At 40.2% G+C, this 24,949-nt stretch overlaps 1 protein-coding gene across 2 annotated transcripts in view; it reads right to left on the bottom strand.

Annotated features, from left to right (window-relative positions):
• Positions 1-810: 810 nt before the first annotated feature.
• Positions 811-24,949, bottom strand: part of LOC306887292 (threonylcarbamoyladenosine tRNA methylthiotransferase-like) — a 266,928-nt gene continuing 242,789 nt past the window's right edge. For both annotated transcript variants that reach the window (XM_079444918.1, XM_079444919.1), the window contains exons 13-15: positions 20,815-20,898; positions 14,971-15,135; positions 811-2,995 (exon numbers count right to left, since the gene is read on the bottom strand). In XM_079444918.1, the coding sequence (XP_079301044.1) occupies positions 2,834-2,995; positions 14,971-15,135; positions 20,815-20,898 (411 nt within the window). In that variant the 3' untranslated portion in view covers positions 811-2,833. The remainder of the gene's footprint in view (positions 2,996-14,970; positions 15,136-20,814; positions 20,899-24,949) is intronic.

Below are 24,949 nucleotides of genomic sequence, written 5' to 3'. Positions count from 1 at the left end.
GAGCTGCCAATCAGAGCCCTCGCCCCCTCTCGTCTTTAAGAAACAAGTTCATCTGTGAGGCTGCCAATTAAACGACACAATGAAAGACCGGAGGCTCTCCCAGAAGCCAGCCACAGAAACTGCTTTAAAAGAACAGACAATGTGCATGGAGGACTCGCATGCTGTCATTCAGAACCAAAAACCCTGAGCGTTTAAGTCATTGTAAAATCACCAACTTCACACAAAATCGCATACTCTCAAAAATATGATACAAAAGTGCCTGACGAATGCATAAAGGGGGTATTGTGACAATTTAACTAAAATAGGCAACAGAGATTTTAGAAATCGTTTCAGAGTAAGTTATGACATTTTGAGAAAGGTTATTAAAGCCGAGTGAACACTGTACGATTTACAATAGTCCTTTACAACTGGACACGCTCAGAGAACAAGGGAACAAGCTGCCACTGGGGTAAAACAGCAAAAGCGTACATCTTTGTACCTTATTTACCACAAAATGGTACATAGGAGTATGTTAAAGGTACTTTAAAAGTACATACTAGTACCTCAAGTGTAAATATTAGTACCTATCAAGTACCTTTTAGTAGTGTTTGAAAGGTTAATGCTCTAGTGAGAGTTTTTTACTGAGACTGTACAAACATGATCCAGCAATAAGCCATGCCACCGTCTGGGATTAAAGTCAGAGCAAACGACACTCAATACTCCGTCAATATTCATTAAAACCAGACATTGGCAAGAAAACATGACTTAGCATAGTTCGTCAACGTTTTACACTGAAGGCTTGTTTTTGATTCTTTTCTTTTTTTTTTTATTAGATTAGTGTTGGATTGGTTGAAGTTAGTATGTATAGTAGTTAGTAGTATAATCATTTATTTCTTTGTTTCAGCTCTGCTTATGTCTCACACTGTTGAGCTTTTTAGCAGTATGTTTGTATATAATTTGTACATTTCATTGACTATGTTTTTGAAGCTTTGGTTGACACTTCAAATTTAAAAGCATTGGAGTGTTTTGGTGGACATTATTCTTTACTAAAAAATTGCTGAAGTGCGCTGACATTTCTCATTTCATCAGTAACAAGCGAATTCCCTAATTCTAATAACATTTAATTTTTCTTTATACTTTTTGCTGCCTTTCTACATCCCTAGACACCAATAACAACAACAACAACATAAAAATAGGAAGTTGTAACAAAAACAATATCTAGTGCTAATTTTAATCATGGCTCTTATTAAAAAGAAAAATGGGGTAAAAATGAAGACGATGAGTGTGGAGCGAATGGTGGCTTGTTGTTGTTGACTAATTGCGTCAGCAGGTTCTGTGCTCCCAATGGCTCTTGATTTGACGTTCATCATAGAAGCCACACTCGAAACTTCTGACACTGGCAGAATTACATCAGAGGTCAAATTTTATCGCAGTGGCTGCAAACATATCACACTAGCCATCAAAAACTACTAATTTTGGCCAAGGATCAGAGGACACTTTGCATGTCCAAAATTATACAGTGTGCACCCAGCAAACAATATGCATCAAGACAGACAATGGAGTGAATTTTCATTCCTTATTGACTTAATTACAAGAAACAAGAACAAATGGGAGAAGAGCTCTTTTCTAGCATCTCAAAACAATCTAGAGTCCCAGAGGAAAGCAGCGCTCTTCCTTTGATCTCCGTCTCCACGCTCAGAGAGACACATGCTGGCATTTCCACGGCGTGGAGGTCACCACGATCTCTTCTCATCTGCGCTGTTCACGTTCTCTGAGGAGGCAGACGATCCTCCAGGGATGTTGGGAGAGCGCGGCACACCAGGAGCGTTGACTACATCCCAGTGGACTGGCGTCAGCTCCGCTAAGGCTTCAGAACCCGCGTGGAGCAGATGGGTCCCGACCGCTGGAGAGCTACGAGCTCATTTGAGATGTTTTGACAAAGCCTCTGTTGACAAAATGTTTGAAGAACACAAACAACATAAAACAAGACTATTCCTGTGGCGAGGAAATGCCAACAGCATGCGTCTATACATTGTACACTGGACCATAAAGACATGCAGGCATTACTGCAGTTTGAGGGCAACAAGATAAATGAATGAACATAGCAGTATGTAGGATTGCTTACAAGGGTTTGGCATAATGTTTACATGTACTGCACTGTATTCCCGTAATATCTGAGCACAAAGTATAAATGGCTTCTATATACACTATACATTATATTTTCAATTAATCTGGCATATAAGAACACAGATGATAACACACACAGCATTCTGACTGAGGTCAAAAACACACTGTAGCTTGACAAGAGTGCAAAACAAAGCGTCTGACCTCCTCATGCCAAAAACCCTGAGAAAACATTCCAGAAATACAACCCAGGAGACAGAGCTGAGAGTGTGGAGTCTCATTTATTAGACGTGCTTTATGCTGGGAACAAAGACGGGAAGAGTCTGTTGCTCTTAGCCCAAAGCCAACAGTGAGACACCTGGCCTGAGAATGAATGACTGCTGGGATAGAAAATTAACAGAAAGCCAAAGACGCATTCAAGCTGTCCTCTTCCATGGGCAAAGAGGCTTCGATTTCTACAAACAAAAAAAAAGTACTTGACAAAAAAAGAAAGCTTTTCTAAAACGTCACAATGGATGGCGTCACTAGGACGCAAAATAGGTTTCAGTCTTTAAAATTTAAACGGAGTCTTTAATTAGCAGTTAAAAACTAAATGCCCCAAACCACCAGCCTCATTTACATTTATTTGACCTTAAAACACAAGGCATTATATTCGAGCACTGGTTTAAGTTCTCGGGTCGCTTCTCACTCTATAAGGCCTCGTCGGAAACGTTAAGTTGAATTTACGGCATCAGTAGAGCTTGTCAATCACAAGAGCCACGATTACGGCAGCCAGAGCGAGTCCCAATGACAGCAGCTTGAGTCCATCACCGTAAAACCTCCAGGACCGTCCCACGAGTGCATAGGAAGCCACCGAAGCACAGGAGCCGTTCTGATGGGACGCCTTCAGCTCCTGTGGAAGAAACGAGAATTGAAAATAAATATCAGGCAGATGGAGCAAAACAGTGACAGGAGTGAAATATCTATGACTGTACAAGTGACCGTTGTGTTAGTGACTCAGGAGATTCATACTGCGTTTTGCATGTTAAAGCTCATCTCTGGGCCTGTGCTCATGCAAACACAAGGATTCAATACCTTTATTCTCTACTTTTATGTGTCTTTCTGAAAGCCAAAAGAAGCACCTGTGCTCAGCGACAATCACAGGCGGTTCAACAGAAACAAAATGCCATTAAAAATTCAAATGATCATCACCCGCAATCGCAACTCAAAAGAGAAAGATTATTCCTTATTACTGTGAAAACAACAGAGGAACTGATGACAGAGTTTATGGTTTCCTGCATTAAAAAAGATTAAATCCTCACAATCACTGGAGCATGAGAACACACGGATGGAAAGTGACTGTGTGAACGTGTGCGGTACAGTCCAGATGCCATCCATCAACATCACCCTGACAGGACTCTGATAGAGGGCAGTTACGCTCTGAAACGGCCAGAGATTTACACATCAGGGACTCAGAGGGAAAAATCATTGTAATTGGAAGTCGTGTCCTCTCTAATGTGTTGGCACATTAAAGGTTCATCCATAATGGACACAGTAATGGGCCGATGTCTCCCATCAGGACAGGCCTGACAGCTGACCCAATAATATGTTCATTTCTGTACCCCCGCGATTAAATATAGAGCCTCAATCTGAATGGCCATTTCATGATTTCAATATTTCAGGCTGTCATGGTGGTAACAGCCAGCTGCTTGTAATGTAGATGTGCTCTTTGAGCTCACCATCCATTGCCTTTCTGTAGTTTCAGGAAGTGAAGGTGGCAAACTTTTGAGACAAATCCAAAGTGGTGTCATCTTCAGCATCTTTGGGTCATTAAATACCATTACTGAGAATGATAAGAGCGTAAATCAAACCTTCACACATAACCTGGAGGAAGTCTATCTGAGAGCCCAGCTAGCTCATCCCACCATTATCCAACTTCATTGTGCAGGGATTGTCAGCATGTGTCTAGTTTGCCTCAATGTTTTTGTCTCTTCTCACCACATCTGCGCTTTCATGGTAATGTCTTTTATCCTCAGGCCTATGGGAGTATATGGATTGGAGGGTTGCTCTCTCGACATGGGTGAGCTTGGAGGAGACTGTCTGTGTTTTACCCCTTGTGTTGATCAGTCACGACAAAAAGATCTTAACATTAGAATGCAGGGTGGGAAAGTAGGGGTCTCAATTAGGTATTGTTCCCTCTAAAGCAGGGGTGTCAAACTCAGGGTGCTTTCACACCTGACCCGTTGTTTTGGAACATGGTGCGTTTCCCCCCTTAGCGCAGTTCGTTTGGGCATTTGTAAACAAGGCAATCGCGCTCGGATCCGCGCCAAAAAAATCGGTCCGAGATCGCCTGAACGAGGTGGTCTTGGCTCTATTGATAATGAACTCTGGAGCAGTTTGGTTGTAGTGAGAAAGCAATCTGACCCAACGGTTACACGAAAAGCATTCACTTTGTTGTTTTGCTAATACCTCAAAATGAACCTGTGAATGTCTGTGGGAGAGCACGTCTTCATTCAAAATCAAAGCGCACTTTTTCATTTTCTAATGCCGTCGTATTGCTCTTCTTCGTAGTAGGTGCATTTTAAAAATGTTTTCCTGATGAATCCTGGACTCAAAATGATAAATGATTATAATGACAGCTAAAAATAAAAAACAAAAAACAATAAGCTGGTGAAGCTGTTGTCGTTCCATCCTGACGGATGACAGCCGTGACAGCTGTGGAATCCCGGAAAACGAACCGTGGAACTTTGACCAATGAGAGAACAATTTACTTGCGTGCCACTTGTATTAACATATTTGGTCTGTTTAGAAATTTTGCTGTGTGAAAGCGAATCGCACCAAGAATAAAAAGCAACATTGTAATGATTTTAATCCCTGTTTCGGAACAAAGCAATCGATCTACAGGTGTGAAAGCACCCTCAGTTCCTAAAGGGCCGCAGCCCTGTAGAGTTTAGTTCCAACCCTGCTCCAACACACAAACCATTTAGTTTCCAAATAAGCCTGAAGGACCTGATTAGCTGGATCAGGTGTGTTTAATTAGGGTTGGAGCTAAACTCTGCAGGCTGTGGCCCTCCAGGAGTTTGATGCTCCTGCTCTAAAGCTTCTTCTAGCCAACAACCTGTCACCTAAAACTAGAGAAGACTGTATGCAGTAAATTATGCACAATTACATGCAACTAATCTTAAACCAAACCCTAACTCTATAGTAAGTGTACAGTGGTAATAAACTGTAAAATAACGTGCAAGCAAACATTATATAGCCTATAGAATATACACCAAGCATGGGCGAGCTGAGGCTGAAATTAGCTGTATATCAGTACTGACTGGAACACTGAAAAAAAAATGGGGGTTATGTTATCCTGGGAGACTCTACTTCTCACATGAAGCCTTGACTAAGGATATCATAGGGTGATCTGAGCACTAACCATGAGTGTGGGTGGCAAGTTAGCGACGGTGCTTATTCAGAGAGGAGTGGTAGGTATGGTGGCCCTTTTAGTGGCATCTGTGTGTCTCAGTGTGAATCAGGTCACAGGTGTGATTTCCAGATGGTGTTTTCCTCTGCCGAGTGTGTCTGAATGTGAATGGAAAACGCCATCATTGTGCTTCACAGAGTGGATCATGTAGCTGAACCACCACCCACAGACGCCCTGCATGACTCATTGAGCCTCATTCAATCACCTCTGAGATCGTATCCCACAACTCCTGCTCCTACAGCTATTGTGGGAGCAGCCGGAGGCATCAAAGCATTCACCTCTGACTCCCACATGATGGTAACATGCTCACGGCTCTGTTTGTGGCTACAGTAGAGGAGATAACCAGCTCTGCTAACACCATACAGCAGCTTAAAGCTCTTTGAAAGCACACAATCCACGGCCAGAGATTCTGAAAGCACCCCTTCTACAAAACCAGAATTGCTATCCAATTTCCTATTGTACTGGACATCTCCCATTCAAAGACAAATATGAACAAGTCAACCGTTTTGCTATGACTATCCTCAGAAGAAAAGCAGTGAAAAAACTGACTCAATGTGAAATGCTTCTCTTGGTAGTGTGTGTGGAGTCTGTATTCCCACTTGAGTGGGCCTAGAACAGAACCCTGGGGGTCTCCAGTGATGAATAATATAATCCAAGGGACGTTCTGCTCTAAAGAATGTCTGAAGTCGACATGAGGTTAGACTTGAGTAATGTAAAACACCTCAGAGTCTCTGACTGCACTACGGAAGCAGTTGGAGCGGATTAAAACTTTCAGCTGTGCGGGGAATGCCTTTGTACTGCTTGCCTTCCCTCAGCAGATATTCAATGCAATTACTTGCCACCCATCTCATCCCAGGCAGGAAGCCCGTGATGGAGGAGGTGGCAGTGTTATTGGATAATATCTCTTTAGCAATGGAGATGTGATTGTGAGCTCCAGTTATCTGCTGATGCTGCATTACAGATATTATAAGCCATGCAGAGAAACCCTTCCTCAAATCCTCAGCTTCTTGCTCTTTCATCAAATAATCTGCTCATAGCTGAGAGAGACAGCTGTATTTCAGAACCCTATTTTCTGTAATAGAGGAGCAGGGGCTGATGGGATGCTGGTCCTCCAGCCTATCACTAGTGTTTGGTTAAAACCTGAAAATAAGAATTGGACAGGTCAAACCATTAGGACATAATGCCTGTGAATTAGCAAGGGCAGTCTGCTGAGGGTTAAATCATTCCTCATGTTTATATTTTTGACTGGCACCTCATGCTGGATCTATTTCTACATTTGGATGCACAAAACTACAGAAGTTCTAAGCGGCCATGCATTATTATAAATTTTCTGTCTTATTTTCTCGTGATCTCGACATAACGAAAGTTGTTTTGTCGTTAATCACAACTTAATTTTCTCGTGATCTCGACATAACGAAAGTTATACATTTCTTTCAAGACATATACACTTCTTTAAGTTTGAAGACATTTCTGTTTTACTTTTATATAAAAGTTATTGCTGGTACTTTGTTTGGTAGTCACACTCCAAAATATAATATTCTCCCTGAAAATTTGTCTAATTTTATGGTAAATATATTTAAAAGTCTATTAAACAAGATTTATATATATATTTAAAAAAATACTTGACAAAACATACCTATACTAAAGACAATTTGCCTGAAAACAAGTCTTGATATCTTGTGTAGTCCTGCTTCTGAAGTAAACCTTGTTTTAAAAACTTTTAAATGTTTTAACTTAAAAATTAGACAAACTTTTGATACTTAAAGATTTTTTGAATGGAAAACATTTCTAAGACAATAAAAACTAAGTAAATACTAAGCAAAACTAAGTAAATTAAAGTAAAAAAGTAAATTGCCAATTTTTTGTAATGCACTTGATTTCTTGTGTACCAAAGTAAAGCCAGTTGAGAAGCACAGGACTAAAAGCTAAAATCATTACTAGACAGTCTAGTTTAGATTGAGCAAACAGGTTTCATTTTCTTTCCATTACTCTCTTCACCTGCCACTATCTTTTCCTTTTTTCTCTTGCTCTTTCTCCTCTTCTGATGAATGTCAGTTAGAGTGACCGCCAGTGCGTGCCGTGTCCAGACACCGCATTGATCCATGTCTGCATAATTCACACACACACAGACACAAATCAAACGAGCGTCTGTCGATAAGACTGTGGCGGCCCAGACAGAGGAGGTGAGAGGCTCAAGGACACGGACGCTGGGCCTCCAGACGCCTGAACCATCTCCCGCCGGCGGAAGTGATAATCCACACACACCACACAGCCTGTGATCCGTCTCTCTCAGACGCTTCACCACAGCCAAACCTAAATAAACAACGCCAACATCCAAACACGGGGTTATGCTGGAATGGAAACAGCTTCTCGTTTCTACGCTGAAGCAGAGCTGAAAATTAAGATGACTGCTTTGACATTCATCAAGCTGTGAACTGGGCTAGAACACTTTGTAGCCCACATCAGCATCACAGCTCAATGTTTCAGAGCACATACACTAACAGCTCAAACCCTTATTGTGTGGCAGTAGTAGCTGCACTAGCTGGCCGCAATCATCATCAGTCAATGCCAGTTCAAAGTATGGATGCCTCTCATAAATTATGTAAATAACATAAGATAAGAAATTAAAGAAATAAAATAATTAAATAAAAGGTTTGTTTGTTAGTTTAGTTTATTTGTATAGCACATTTAAAAACAACTAGAGTTAAGTGCTTTCCATTAAAATAACATTTCAACAGCTTAAATAACGAAAATCCAAAAATATAAAACACCCAACAAAAATATAATTTAAAACACCAAACAATAGTAAATCAAGGTAAAATGAACTACTAGCTCAACCATATGACTGGGCAAGTAAATATTTAAAATGACCCAACGTAGAACAGCATCTAATATCTAAAATCCAAAAGCAGGTTCTATCTAGATCAAGATGGTGTTTTAATGCTAGGTCGATGGTGCTAGATCAAGTCTTTAGTTATATCCCTGCAATCAGTTTCACCAGAGACAAATTGCTGGACATTCGGCAGTACACACCACCCGATATTTCACCGGTTTTAGACTATTCTGATGCTTTGCTGGACATTGTAGATGGCGGACGCGCAGATGAGGGAAGCGTGCCAGCGTGCTCGTGAAGCTCAGACAGCACGGATTTCGGACAGCACTGCCTAGCATCCATCTGGAGAATCTCCGCTCTCTACCCAACAAAACAGATGAACTCCTCCTGCTCTCCCGGACAAACAAGGATTCTTCAAACTCTGCTGCTCTGTGTTTCACAGAAACCTGGCTGAATGACTATATTGACAATAATCGTGGAACACACAACACTATTTATACACTTATTTATCTAACACACATACTTACACATAATATACCTGTACATACAATTGTTAATTTGTACATTGTTATTCCTCATTTACTCTATTTTTATTCTTTTATCATCTGTTTTTCTTCTGTTGCTGTCATTCTGTAGCACTGTGGAGCTTCTGTCACGAAAACAAAGTCCTCACATGTGTAAACATACCTGGCAATAAAGCTCTTTCTGATTCTGATATATAATATTTGAAATGACCTCAGTGGCCTTGTCGTCTGATAAACCTGAAGATACAAAATAAACCTGAAGAAGATACAAAATAAACCTGAAGAAGATACAAAATAAACCTGAAGAAGATGCAAAATAAACCTGAAGAAGATACAAAATAAACCTGAAGATGCAAAATAAACCTGAAGAAGATGCAAAATAAACCTGAAGATGCAAAATAAACCTGAAGAAGATACAAAATAAACCTGAAGATGCAAAATAAACCTGAAGAAGATACAAAATAAACCTGAAGAAGATACAAAATAAACCTGAAGAAGATACAAAATAAACCTGAAGAAGATGCAAAATAAACCTGAAGATGCAAAATAAACCTGAAGAAGATACAAAATAAACCTGAAGAAGATACAAAATAAACCTGAAGAAGATACAAAATAAACCTGAAGAAGATGCAAAATAAACCTGAAGAAGATACAAAATAAACCTGAAGAAGATACAAAATAAACCTGAAGAAGATACAAAATAAACCTGAAGAAGATACAAAATAAACCTGAAGAAGATGCAAAATATAAAACAAGTAGCCAAGCTATTGGAGTGGGCTCTGGGTATTTGTGTGTAAAGCATTCTGTACCAAATTTATTGTGCTAAATAATGTTTTAAATTATGAGTATACTTAAGTCAGACAAATATTGCACTTTAGCTGCCCGTTGGTAATTAATCATACTGTCTTTAACAATCTCATTATACACTTGAAGTTGATCTTTTTTCCATTGCCAGTCTGCTTTCCTCCATTTTTGTCTCACGTCCCGAGTGCTGCCATTAAGCCATGGCTGATATTTAACTTCAGATGTTACTATTTTAAATTGAATTGCACTGATTCATGACAAACAACCAATTAACAAATGCACTTTCCCTGTATTTATAGATGTCAGACATAAACTTACTGCAGAGGCTGAAAACAGAGGTCATCTGAACACGTCTAAATCCACATTTGCATCACAACACTGACTGACCTGCTCACCACAGACATAAATACAGCTGCTGTCGTTCGCACATGACCACATAACAAACATCTGCAGAAATCAGCAATATGTGCTTTGAGAAAATGGCTGAAGTCACTCAGAAGATGGTGAATAACATCACATCAGCTCAAAACAACTTACCACTACCATCACGTCATGAGACAGAGGAAGTGTCCACATCACAGGGAATACCTGGCCAACGGCTCTCCAGATGATGTAAAGGTCCAGCAATAGCTAACTAAGGAAACACACACACACAGTGGTGTCATTCAGCACTAACCTCTGTATCTGTCTCATGGTTTCTCTCCAGTGTCTAGAGCAGTTTCAGTCATGCAGCGCTGAATACACACGCTTGTGTTATAAGACCTAATCATCTCAAACTTATTCACACACTCTCTCTGGGGAATCTTCCAATTAGTCCTTCCTGACCCATCAATTAACATCAGTTAACACTAGCAATTGTAATTAGCCCCTAATAAACACAACCAAACACAGAAACATCTAAGAACCTCTCACACACAGACAATCTGAAGAAAGTCCCAGATCTGCAGCGCTCCACATCATTAGCACAGGCAGCTCGGCACGGGACGCTTCAGTCACAGCACATCACCACAGACGGCTCCACAAACACACGGCTGCTGTTTCTCAGTGTAAATGCCACACACACACACACACACACACACAAACAGACCAAGTTCTCTGTACAGTGAAGATGAGCAGGTTTCGGTGCTGTATTGATGCTGTATGCGAGGAACAGGCTGAAATTTAAGTCAATCATCTTGACTTCACTTCAGCGTGTCATCTGAAGGTTCAGAGATCTGAGAGCAGCTCCAGAGTTTCTCCTCCCCTGAGCAGGTCTGGGGTCAGCGAGTGAAGACACAAGCACACACCTGCTCCGCTCCTCCTCCTGTCAGCCGCCTCCGCCTCACTGCAGTCACAGCTCCATAAATCAGCAGTCAAAGCTGCATTCATCTGCTCTCTGATCATGCATCTGTGGCAGTAGGCGGTCTGCTCTCTTTAAAGCAATGTGAGCTTTTGACAAGCAAGTGAAAAAGGAATAAAATGACCGTGGGCACTGGAAAATTACATGTCACAATGCATTTACAGTACCGGAAACAGCAGGTTTCCACAAGAGTTTCTGGGAGGCTTTTTAGACTTTATTGTCAATGAACAACCAACAATCAAATAAAGAATGAAAAATAGATATTGCCTAAAAACTTTCAGCATCATTTTGAACATTAATGGCAGCAGACATCATTGTCTCTGGTCTGTCTCATTTGTGTTATATGTGTACATATGAATTAGATTTGAGAACTGACACAGACGGCAAGATTAAGCCCGTTTCAGACTACACAATATTGTTTTTGTCGGGCACTGTCAGAGTTTGACTCCTAAGTCATGTTGTGAACAAGAAACATGTCAGACTATACAGTGGGGATCGAAAGTTTGGGAACCCCTTGCAGAATCTGTGAAAATGTGGATAATTTTAACAAAATAAGAGAGATCATACAAAATGCATGTTATTTTTTATTTAGTACTGTCCTGAGTAAGATATTTTAACGATGCATTAAGAGCCGGGGGTGAAAACTTTTGAACAGGATGATGTCCAAATTGTTCTTATTTTGTTGAAATATCATATTTTTCCATTTAGTACTGCCCTTCTGACGCGACAGAAGATACTTGCATGTTTCCTGGAAGACAAATGAAGTACAATTTACCTTGATCTTCAAATTCAAAAAGTTTTCACCCCCGGCTCTTAATGCATCGTGTTTCCTTCAGGAGCATCAGTGAATGTTTGAACCTTTTTTAATTGTTGTGTTTGAGTCCCTCAATCATCCTCAGCGTGAAAAGGTGGATCTCAAAATCATACAGTTACTGCTGGAAAGGGTTAAAATATGCAAAAGATGCTGGAAAACTGAAGATTCTGCAGGACCTGGAGGATTGTTCTGAAGAACAGTGCTCAGTTTAACTGTTCAGAACAAACAAGGGACTCATGAACAACCATCACAAAACAAAGAAACAGTCGTAGATCATCCAGGTAACCACACACAGTATTAAGAACCAAGGGTTCACAAACTTTTGAATGTGGTTATTTTAATAATTTCAGCTATTTCTTTTGTCTTGTGGACTATATGTAAACATCTTTTATGGAAAATATCTTACTCAGGACAGTACTAAATAAAAAATAACATGCATTTTGTATGATCTCTCTTATTTTGTTAAAATTATCCACATTTTCACAGATTCTGCAAGGGGTTCCCAAACTTTTGCATGCCACTGTACATTTCTACCTGACTATTCATCGCTTGCCGTCTTTAACGATGTACTGTACATGCTGTCACCGATACGGCGGGACTAGACAGAAGGTGCTATGAGCGGAAACAAACAATGGCTAGCAAACAGTGTGATCTACCCTGTCTTCTTATCAGAAAAGCCCCAAAAGAAAGAGAACCTGACAGTGGACACAAACCTGGATTGCATGAAGAGGACAGTATGGACTGTTAAAGAGAACTAGAGAAGCACTATATAAATAAAGGGGACTTGACTTGACCAAGGCTGCATTTATTTGATCAAAAATACAGTAAAACTGAAATCTTTTTACAATTTAAAAAATCTGTTTACTATGTGAATATATGTTCAAATGTAATTTATTGACTCTGACCCTCTAAATGAGCCCAAACTTTTTTAATGGGAATATATATCTAAATCATTAACAAGAAATAATCATTGCTGGTTTGTATAAGTGTCTTGTGTGTGTTGTGAATGAAGGGTGTGTGTCCTCCATGAGTGATCTGACTGCTTTAACGGTCTCTATTTGTCATTCTGTGCTAATCTGTGACTGCTGTGTTATTTTTCTAGCGGGGAGAGAAACATACGTCCACACAGAGGACATCAAATGATGCTTCAAAATGTGATACACATTTTAATTTCACACCCCATCAGATTTTACTGCTGCCCTGGCAGACCATAAAACCAGAGAGAGAGAGGTAAACAATCATGGTCATCCAGCAGTCTAACAGAGGCTTTCAGAAAAAAAGAATAAAGATTTGTCTGAATGTAAACAACAAGCTGCAAGAAGCAACTGTTTCTTGATGCGTGGTGTCTTTGAGTGGGAAGCGCAAGGATTCGTCGTCTTCTCAGGACTGCTGAAGTCATCCAGTCAGTAGCTCTGTTCATCAGCATACAGCAGCAGGACTGTAGTTTCACGGAGGCCTCTAATGGTGTGGAATGAGCTCTGGAAGTACTGTAGCGGTGATCTGCTGTCTTTAGACGGGGCTGAGTTCACTAGTTAACACTGCTGGCAGTGACAGAGTAACATATGTGGAGACAATTAGAGCGACAGAAGCTCTCGCTCACACCATTCCCCTCTCAGACACACTTCAATTAGAAGTTTCTGCCCTATATGAAGAAGCCTTGGACTTCATTATACAATTCATAAGTGTCGTCTAGCTCCCTCATTTGACAATTAATTGGTCAACGAGTTAGTAAAACTAGATCTTCACCCTACAACACACAAGATTTCACACATGATTTCTCTCTACAAAACACAAACTTAGAAAACTAGACCCTCTTGTCCAGCTTGACCATTTGAGTAAAACAGCATTCATACAAGATGCTGCCATGAAATTACTGCAAGACATCTTGAAGACACTGGAACCTTGTGCTTGAGGTAACTGTGATCGGTAGTCTGTCTTCTTCTGCCAACAGCTGGTCATCCCTGGTTAAAGGAATAGCTAACACATGATCTTCTTTCTTCAAACCAAACTGAAATAATGACCAATCCATCTATACTCATGCCCAAATCCAAAATGATGACGCATCAGTAACCAGCAAGGTTTGACGTTACTAATATGACGTCATAATGGATTTGAGTGGGAGTTTGGTTTGGTTTTTGGCTAAATAATCACTTCAGTTTTCCTGTTTGTCATATAAAGTGATCGTTTCGCTTCAGAAGACTAGGATTAAATAACTTGAATTATATTCTTTTATGTTCTTTTTGGGGCTTTTCAAACAGAATTGGAACAATATTAGAGGGAGTAAACGACAGAATGATCACTTTGGAGGATGGTGGCTGGTCAGTCAGTACTTAACCAACTAACAACCTTCTTAAACCAGCTAGAAACCAGCTATTATGTTCTTAAACACCAGCATAAGCAGAACAAGACCTCAAGAAGATATGGTAAGTCTCACAGCAATCAGATGATGTTTAAATTCACAAATAAAAACACAATTAGTTTTTCCATTTAGCAGGAATGACGTCTTTCATCAGTTCTCTGATAAACTGTTTATATATCTGATTTAAAGAAAGTACCATAGCTCTGGTTTGCTCATACTGTAATAGCTGATTCTTGTGTTTGGTGGTTTCACATATTATCAGTAAACCTGTGAACGCACTCTGAATTTCACACTCTCGTCCCAATGTTAAACAGGCTGCAAACGGAGTGTGAAGTCTGGACACTGAGCCGGAGGAAACGGCCTCCAATCTGTCTCGTCCATCTCTTCAGACGCAGACAAGGCACAGCGTTTGCTCCAGACAGACGCTCTGGCAGCGCAGCGGAAAGCTGGCCATCACAGGCTCTGGGCACGACTGACTGTCCCCTCCGCCAGCTTCTGCCCGTGTCTGAAGGACCCCGCCATGACTACAACACATTCAAGCTGTTGGACTGAATCTGAACCCATGGAGCTTCTAAACACCTCAAAACTACTCTGGAAATTAAGTCTACAAAGACACAGCTGTGATGAGAGGGCAACTTTTCCAAAGTTTCTCCACAGTCCCCCATTTGGACTTTTCTGCCATCTTCAGCATGTAGAACGAGCTAATGTGAAACGGTCTTGTTGAGATGGTCCAGCAGACTGACCTGAGGGAGTCCAGACACCTGTCCCTTCTGAAGAGGCTGAGCGATGGAGGGAGTGAAGACCTGCGCATCCTCCACTGGTTGGCCCTTCATGTAATGCTTCCCAGCCTCATATATATCCACCTCGATCATCTTCCCTTTGAACTCTGGCTTCTTGGGTACCAGAACCTGTAGACGCATGAAGGAGAATATTATATAATAAGCATTATATACAAGGATGCACATAAGTGGTCCACAGGTGCGCATACACGTCCAAAATAAGATGAGATGCACTGGGTAGATAAGTTAATTTGCATACTGACATGGTTGACAGCTGTTAATGCAGTCACTGCTTTAGATCGACAAACTGTAATACTGTTAAAGATTGAACTGGAAGCATAAATCTAGGCTAGGCTCTGCCAGTTTCAGAGGAAAATGCAAAACTGTGATACTTCATTCACTGAAGCACTTTAAAACCCTACACAGCATAGGCCTACATTTACCTGCCGGTACCTGCCAAAATAAAAGCTTGTTGGTTTTAAGTTAGAAAATGATAATTCATTAAAAAAAATCAAAAGCATAAATAAAAATAAAAATAAAAAGTATTATGTTTCTTACATTCACCTATTTTATAGGTGTACTATAAAATAATTTTATTACTATTCAATACTTGCTTTTTTAATACTTGAGTGCCTCAAGGATCTGTTCTGGGTGCACTTCTTTTCTTAATCTACATGCTTCCTCTGGGTCAGATCATCAAACGCCATGGTGTAAATTTCCACAGTTACGCTGATGATACGCAAATTTATTTTTCCACACAGCACAATCTCCCCTCATCTTGACTTTTCTATTAATATTGATGGAGTTATAGTACATCCTTCCCCCACTGTACATAATCTTGGTGTACTATTTGATTCTATGCTATGCTTTGAACCCCATATCAAACAGCATGTCAAGTCCATGTCAAGTTTCTAGTGTGGGTGGCAGGGCTTTCAGCATTTCCTAAGCTCTGGAACAAACTTCCTCAAAACCTTTGTGCTGTCTCTTCACTCCAGATCTTTAAAACTGATCTCAAAACTCACTTATTTACAATATATTTTGTTAATTGACTGTCTGCCTAATTTTTTAATTCCATGCTTGCTTGTATTACTTATCTGGTACGTAAGATGATCTCTGTCTGTTTTATTTGTTTAATCATGTGACTGTATATTTGTATTTGTGTTCATGTTATCTATCAGCTTTATGTAAAGTGTCCTTGGGCTTTGAAAGGTGCTTTACATAAAAATAAAAAAAAAACATTATTATTATTATTTTACAATATTAATAGTATATACAGCTCATAAATGGAAAGGGGAAAACGTTTAAACTGAGGGCAAAATCAAACCGCATGGGGAGCTTCTCAACAGCTCTTGAGTCGTGGCATTGGCCATCGCTTTCAAACGCCTTCCACCGCCTTCACTGCACACACTAAACCGCTCATTAAAGATTCTCACACACTCTTCAGGACAAGTTCTGCATTTTCATAAAAGCAGCAATGAGCTTGTAAGTGTTGATCACTGTTGTTATCGAGTGAAACCCACCCCCAAAAACAAACAAGCCAGCATCTTGTTTCTTGTCGTGTGCTGTCATGTTCTTGACGCCGGTTTGCTCCTCTTATCCCAGAGAATCTGAGACTTTCCACTGAGACCCAGAGCGACGAGACCTTCAGATCTGCATGAGGTCTGAGGGGAGATGAATCAGTCCAGGCGTGGAGGCTGAATTGGATTAAAAGCTGTGCGCTTGGATCTATAGGGGTTTACATTGAAATTGCCTTCATTACATTGAGCGGCAGATAAGTTCAGAGCATAAAAACCACATTCCCCAAAGGCTCGGCAGAAAGCTTAAAGCGCATTATGATTATGATTATGACATATCAGAGGATCTGTCAAATACGTTTTCAATTAGGCTGGGAAATAAATGTGTTTTCCTTTTCCTCCATCTCTGCTGCGGTTGACGTGTGCCGTGAATTTTAATACTTTAATATGAGAGGAGTTATTTTCCCATTTTCTTTTTCATTCAATTACACAAACCCTGAAGGTCAAACACTAACATTTTAAGGAACAGATAACATGCTCATATGTCTTTGTCTCGCCTCTATTGAGAGAAGTCGCACACTGGAAACCCATTGAGAGCGGTCCACGTTCTGATGGAAATTGCGAATCATGTCTCCATCTCCTTCTCATTGTAAAGTGAACGGTATTTCAGAGCCTGTGGAAGAGGACAAGGCAGCATTTCTTTGAAGCTCTCGAGTCTCTCTGAAAGCACATGTCTGTGGCAGCGCAGGAGGCCGTGAGCGTGTCCTTGAAGAACACATGAACAGTACGCAGTGGGGAGAGTAACCCTGAGTCTCTCCACCGACTGACTGGGGCAATTTAACCAGGAGAACTGCTGGATAATAAAACTAGCAATACATAGTGCAGACGAAATGACATCGATGAGTAACATCTCTCTCTAAGAGGCTGGTCATTGAAAGAGTGTTGTTTGAATCCCATATGGAGCGATCCATGAGACGAGTGAACTGATGAGGTCTAGAGTATCTTTGTGTCTAGATGAGTGTTTAACAGCAACAGCTCCTCTCATATAGTCTCTGCATCAGTCTACTGCTCTGTCGCATAAGATCTGAGGAATGCTGATCATTGCTGTCAACGTGAAGGTCTTAGAAGTGTACTTTGTGTATAAAAAGCATCACGCATTCTTAATTCTTGTAGTGATATCCAGTTGATTAAAACTCGACTCTTTCAACACATGTATGAACTTTATTCTTACATTCAACATAAAAGATGATATTTTGAAGAACTGCTGGTCCCCTTTGTCTTCCATAGTATGGGAAAATATTGCTGAAGTCAATGGGGACCAACAACAGTTTGGTTACACACTTATTTCAAAATATCTTCTGTGTTCAGCAGAAGAAAGAAACTTTGAGGGTGGATAAATGACCGAATTTTCAGGAACACTTCAGTATAGGGACCACTATTAACTAGTTGCTTATTAGCATGCCTATTAATAACAAATTAGCTGTATATTAGTACTTATAAAGCACATATTCTGCAAGACCATATTCTACATCCCTAATCCAACCCAATACCTAAATTTATCAACCACCTTACTAACTATTAATAAGCAGCAAATTAGGAGTTTATTGAGGCAAAAGTCTTGGTTTGTTAATAGCGATAATCTGACCTTAAAATAAAGTGTGACAGAATTTTCACTTTTGGGTGAACCATTCTATTAAGGCCCATTTCAAATCATCTAATGACGCTGGCATATGTTTTCACTTTTTTACGCTTAATCTTGCTCGCTGCTGTAAATCCTTGACGAGTCCAAGCGGCTTCGTCTTCAGTTTTGTCTTTGACAGCTCAAAGGCAGACCGGCTTAAGCTCCAAACAACCTGAGCTGAGCTCTTAATCGGCCCCATGTTCATGGTGATCCGCTGAGTGAAGCTGGGCTCTCTCTGATGGATGGTCAGTCACGTCTCAAACGCTCTGGAGAGCGCTCCGGCTTTGAGGCCACAGATCAAGAAGGAAAAGGAGGAGAACAAAAGCAGGAAAAGAAAACAGAGGGCTTGCATCCCAGATTAGAGCTCCCATCCTTTAATGCACAGCCCCGTCCTCAATCAATGGAGCTGGAGATGGCTTTCTGCTGGCATTACAATGAAAGATCAATGGTGGCGGGTGAGACGGGTGACCTCTGTGACCCATGAGGAGTCGGCACTGCTCACGACCGCACTGAACCTGAGAGGACTGTGTGGCGATAACATCTGTCTCACTTCAGACCATTAACTAGTTAGAAAGGAAAACAATCACTTCTAACAAAGCAGAAGATATAAATCATTCAGAAACATTGCTAAGCATATCAGGCACAATCAGTGTCTTCCTTAAAGGAACAGATCACTCTCTTCCAAACCAGTATGATGGACTTTCCTTCACAGAACTAAAAAAGGGTTCATATGCAGCTCTATTCCATATAACAGCAGATCATTCAGACATCAAGTCATATAGTCATTTCTGTGTTAGAACAGACTGAAAGATTGAAATTTGACAATTCAGAATTTTTTCCTCACAAATATGAGAAGTTCTTAAAAATTATCAGAATTGTAAGATACAAACTCAGAATTGCAAGATATTAAAATTGCAATTCTAAGATGATAAGTCAGAATTGTGAGATATAAACTCACAACTGCAAGAAAAAAACATTTCAAATTGTTAGATTAAAAAGTCACAAAAAAACACAATTGTGATGCTTATAATTCTGAGAAAAAATATAATTGCAAGATGTTGCGAGATACAATATTCACACAGAACGCGTTTTACCATTCCACTGTGCTACTTCTCCAGTGTTTTTCTATGTAAATACACTCTGGACGGATGTGTGTGACTGCAGCACTCAAATGAAAGTCCAACTTTCAAGAAAAGAAGTATCCCCCCCCCCCCCATTTCACTGCCTGAGTATTTTTTCAGGTTTCCGTGTGAATGGATCTACAGGCTACAGATCCTACAAGCCCCAAACAGTGAAAAGTACCTTGTAAATGATCTGACACTAAGAAATATGTTGTTATGATCAAACCAGTAAATTCTCCAGACAAAAGTGACACTTATAGAGAAGCCTTAGCCTGAAGACAAGCCTGCAAACTTGAAACACCTCCAGCACAGGTGTTCACTGACATATCTGAAGATGTCTGAAGTGCGTTTTCACATGGACACTTTGAAAATCAATGCAGCTGAACACTTTTTACATTTATTTTATATTGAAGTCAAGTGTGCTAACAGGATGACTTTGTGTTTGCAGCTGGATTTTAAAGAATAACTGCATTTTTTGAACAATATATTTGCTCAATATACTATACATTTATTGATTTGAACTCAAATGTAAACTTAAAAACTCAAGTAGAGAAATTAAATGTTCTAAAAATGCTTCTGATTCATAAATTAGTATTTCTTCACATTCCTTTCAAGACTTGGAACAAGTAATTAATGCATTTATCACATCCCGGTTGGACTACTGTAATTCTTTAAATCGTGGTCTTCCTCGATCTTCACTGCCACGTTTGCAGCTAGACTGTTAACTGGTGCAAAAACATCATAATCATATAACTCCAATTTTAGCTTCTCTTCACTGGCTTGCTGGATGTTTTTAAAGCACTTAATGGACAAGCCCCATCTTACATCTCTGATCTGATGTTTTTGAACCCAGATCTGCTAATAAAGCTCTTTCATATGTCCCACGGTCACAAGTTAACGTTAAAGGTGACGAGCTTCTGCAGTTGCTGCTCTCCGGTTATGGAATCAGCGTCCACCTGACATTAAGAGCTCTCCTTCTAATTCTGCTTTTCAATCTTGAATTAAGACACATCTCTACTCTATAGCCTTTCCTGATTATTAACTTATGGATTAGTAATTGTTATCTTTGATTTCTAATTGTTTTATTTTATATTTGACTATTTTATGATTGTTTTACAGCACTTTGGCCAGTGTAAGCTGAATTTAAATGTGCTTTATAATTAAAATTTACTTACTAGTTGTGTCTCATTTTTGTAACTGCTCCGTGAGATTTTAAAAGTTCAAAGTGAAAATGAATTTAATAAACTTCTGACTCAGCGTGCAACGGTTTGGAGTAACAGCAATGCGTTTTATATTAGTAGGACTGAATGGACCACATCACTGGACTATCAGAGCAGAAATGAGCCACGAAGTGCTTCAGACATCATCACTGCTGCAGTTCAGCAGAATATAACTGCTAATTCAAAGACAGGGTTATTATATTTAACTAAAACCTAAATAAATATCAATAAAACCTATGACAGTATCTCAATGACACTAAAGTAGCTTGTACCTGCTCGTAGAACTTGTTGTGTGAGACGTAGTACTGCGAATCGAAGGACTCCTCTGTGACCAGCACACGCTGCCTCTCGCCGATCTGTGAGACGAGACAGAGAAACACACATGAGAAGCTCAAACAGCATCTGAAAGAGTTTATAATGGAGATGAAGAGCTTTCAGCGGCGCACGGCCTCAGCCCTGACAGCAAATATAAGCAGTGATTAGCCTGTAAACAGGTGACATTTGTACACAGCCTGAATTGTAGAGATGCATTTAACCCATGAATACATGCATGCGCCAGAGAAACAGGGCCATCATTCATTCACATCATTAAGTGCTAATTGAAGGAAATCAAAGCGGCTGCAGCGATAAGAGACGGATGTGTCTGGATCCTGACTACTGTGCTGCCACTTACTGATATTATCTTGATGGAAAATGTCTTCTTTCAGTCACAGTCACAAAACAACTGTATTTAATGGGTTTGAAGAAGCCTTTGTGTGCAGTCCTGCAGTTTACCACTCAAATCAACACCCAGACAGACATTGTGAATAACACAAATGCAAACACACATCGATGCACAGCACGATCTCAGAGGGAACACAAACATGTGAGAATCGCAGCCAGCTTTATGAGATCCAGATTGCCCTCGTTCTGTTAGCTGGAGCATCTGGCCTTTAGAAATCACAAAAGCACAAAACACATCCAATCAATGGCATCCAAATAACAGCATCTTTCTAAAATACATCACAGGATGACTGTGAATGAAGAAAAGGAGAGGACACTGATGTTCATCATCAGCGGCGCAGTGGTGCGGTCAGCGGAGGTCAGAGGTTAATAACAGCTCCACACTGTTTGTGCTTCAGCTCTTCTGGAGATGAAGGCCCGTCTCAGCTGCTCGCCGGCATGACGCTCGCTGTCAAAGCACTTAACAAGTGACTGAGCTCTGGAAAAATGACCTTTCATGTGGCTGGAAATGCAGTTTTTCAGTGCTGAAAATAATCCTACATCTCAAACTCTGGAGAAATCAAAAGCACTGCAGAAAAACCTCGTCCCCGAAGTTACAGAAACATTCAAGATGTCATTTCTTCTCAATGACTGACCCTCATCATACACTGCCAAATTCTGTTAGACCAAAAACTATTAATCACCCTCATATCGATCCAAACCCATATGTTGTTATATCACTAAACCTAACTGTAACTTGTGAATGAATGAAAAAGACGTAGAAACACCTAGTGCTAATCCTGGCTGTAACTTCGCTCCAAAAGGGTGTTTTTGCAGTGACGCCATAGAAGAACCATTTTTTGGTTCCCTAAAGAACCTTTCCTTGAATATCTCCTAAAAGAACCATTTTGAAAGGTTTTTGAAAGGTTCCATGGATGCCCTATATTAGACTTCTTTTGGGCTGTTAAAAAACAAAAAAGCACTCATTCACTGCCATTAAAAGGCTTGGAAGAGCCAGGATGTTTTTAAATATAACTCTGATTGGATTCGTCTGAAAGAAGAAAGTCAGATACACGTAGGATGGCTTAAGGGTGAGTAAATCATGGGGTAATTTTATATTCCTTTAAAATACTTGGAACATATTGGATGACCTTTAGAAGATGTATGGATGCCTTTATGGTGTTTTACTCATTTTAACAGTCGTGGTCACTATGAAGATTCACTGTATGGGAAAGCTGTGAAGGTTCATGAACTAATCCAACACCGATGCTCTCGTGACTGGTTGGAAAATGTCACTTACTTAAAAACTGCCATTCAAAAGCTTCACAAATAGATTTCGACAGATCAACTTCTATTTTTTAATTGGAGAAATTATCAAATGTATGTAAACTGCCCTCCAAACTTTTGGAAACACCCCTGGCAAAGTGTGGTTTTGGACGATATCAGCATAAATCTTTATCATTTTTTGGTGCAAATACATTAAAGTAACTTGACATTATCTTTGAAGAGCAGCAATAACACATAATAATGGCAATATATACATGTCAAAGTCAGACTCCTTTGCCAGCTGTGATGCCTGGTTACTGGTTTAAACTTGGCCCAGGTTTTTAAAAGATTTCTGGGTCAGCACACCTTAATACTGCAGCTTCAACTATTGATTGCCAATTCAACCTCAATGTCTGAATAAACTGACAGCTCGGATGCCCAGATCATGCAGAGCTGTAATAGCTGCTAATGCTGGATATTTTGATCAATCGAAAATTTCTGTTTTTTCTATGTATAAACTGTTCATGTAATAAAATATGTTTTCGTAGTTTGTGTTTGTGTCAGTGCAAAATTATCACTAACTAAAAAGGATTCATGCCAATATTGTCCAAAACCCCACTTTTCTAGGGGTTTCCAAACTTTTGGAGGGCAGTGTATAATCTGAAGTTCAGGAAGCATCTACAAATATAACAGTTCATGATGATGCAAATTCTAGTAGAATGAACATCAAATGACACAAACACACCGAAATCACACAGACATCACATAAACTATTGATCATCAGCATTACTTCACACTTATACTGCGGTAAATGAAAACCACAGAACTGAGCGGATTAAGTAAGGGATAATCAACGGCTAGCCGTGCATTAAAGGTGAAGCAGAGTGTGGCTAGCCGTTGATTATCACGCTTATTCCACGGTCATTTGCCAAGTTATAGACAAGTTAAAACTAGTATTGCTCTTTGCAGCGCAATATTTGACCGAATGGGTAAAAATGAGTTATTTTCGTCAGATACAGCTCATTAGCTCTAGCATTCTTCCCGCTTCAAATCAGACACAGATGAAATAGTTAATTAGATAAAAATAGAATTAATTCAAAAACAGCGATTTTACCACCTCATTGTTGAGGAATATAATATAGCGATCTAGCATCTAGGCTATTTTATTAATAAAAATCGCGGGGAAGCGTTGACAAGTTTAACTTGTGTGTGTGTGCAGCGCAATCTGCGATCTCTCTCTCTCTCTGTGTGTGTGTGTGCGAGTGATGTGTGTTTGTGTGCATCAATTAAAGCAGTACATTAATATAGAACGGTGATTAAACTGACTGGGATCTACCTGTGCATTAAACGGTTTTACTGTATACCCGCCAGCCAATCAGAGTCCAGTATTCAGACAGACCATGAAATAAACCGTATTAACAGTGAACAGACTCCCCCTGTCTCAGATTAAGTTCATGTACGTCATGAAAACATGTTTAGAGGGTGTGATGGGTGCAGGACAGCAATGTGAAAAACAAACCACTCATTTTATTGCTCTAATGAGACAAACACAGCCGGGAATCTGGATGAAAGTGAAAGCAGTGATTGGTATCGCTTGAGCGCAGTCTTCACAGAGAAACCTCCACGACTGTGTCTGCAAACTGATTCAGGATCTGATCGCTTTTACAAATGAGGAGATTAAGAAACATCCAATTCTGCAAAGAACTCCAGCACATGATCAGGAAGGACAGTGAGAGTATGTGGATGAATTACTAAACGCTCTGACAGCACACGAGCCACGACTGAAGCTCTAATGAAACTGACAGGAACCTTTAATGAGGACAGAATCTCCCACATGAGATTGAGGCAGAACATGAGCGGATTTCATCAAGAGTTCAGGTTTAAACTCACATGAATGTATGAGGGAAAGTGCTAAATAAATGTATGGCTACTCATGTTTGATGCATGCACAATAATTACAAAGGAATATCTACAGGTCTCTGTGATGGACTCCACTGGCCTACTGAAGCTTCAGAGCCGCATCAAGTGAAGAATGTCAAAGGTTCCCTCAAAGAGAATGGAGGAGTTTGTCTAGCCGGAGGCGGCGAGGAACACGTCTTGTTAATGTTCAAAGCTGCGTCAGGCGCTCACAGCGATCACAGACGCGCCTCCTCGGGTCCAAGAAGAGCTAACAAAAGGAAAGATGCGCCCATCCTCACAGAATCAAGCTGCTTACCATGTTGTTCTGTGACAATTTAACCTGATGAGAAGCTGCTTTCTTAGCGAGAAGCAGACATTTATACACTCACATTCAAAGCACACAGGTGTGACTGAAGGAGTTATTCACCAAACAGAGAACGTTCTGTCGTTGTTTACTCACTCCCGCGTCACCCATGTGCTGATGGATCTTCATGCAGCTCTTTACTATTTAATCACAGTCCAAAGCCTGTCGAGCATCAA

Source organism: Barbus barbus (assembly GCF_936440315.1).
Source record: "Barbus barbus genome assembly, chromosome: 21".
NCBI lineage: Eukaryota > Metazoa > Chordata > Actinopteri > Cypriniformes > Cyprinidae > Barbus > Barbus barbus.
The sequence above is the reverse complement of the archived record's forward strand: the minus strand, read 5'-3'. Positions and strand labels throughout refer to the sequence as shown.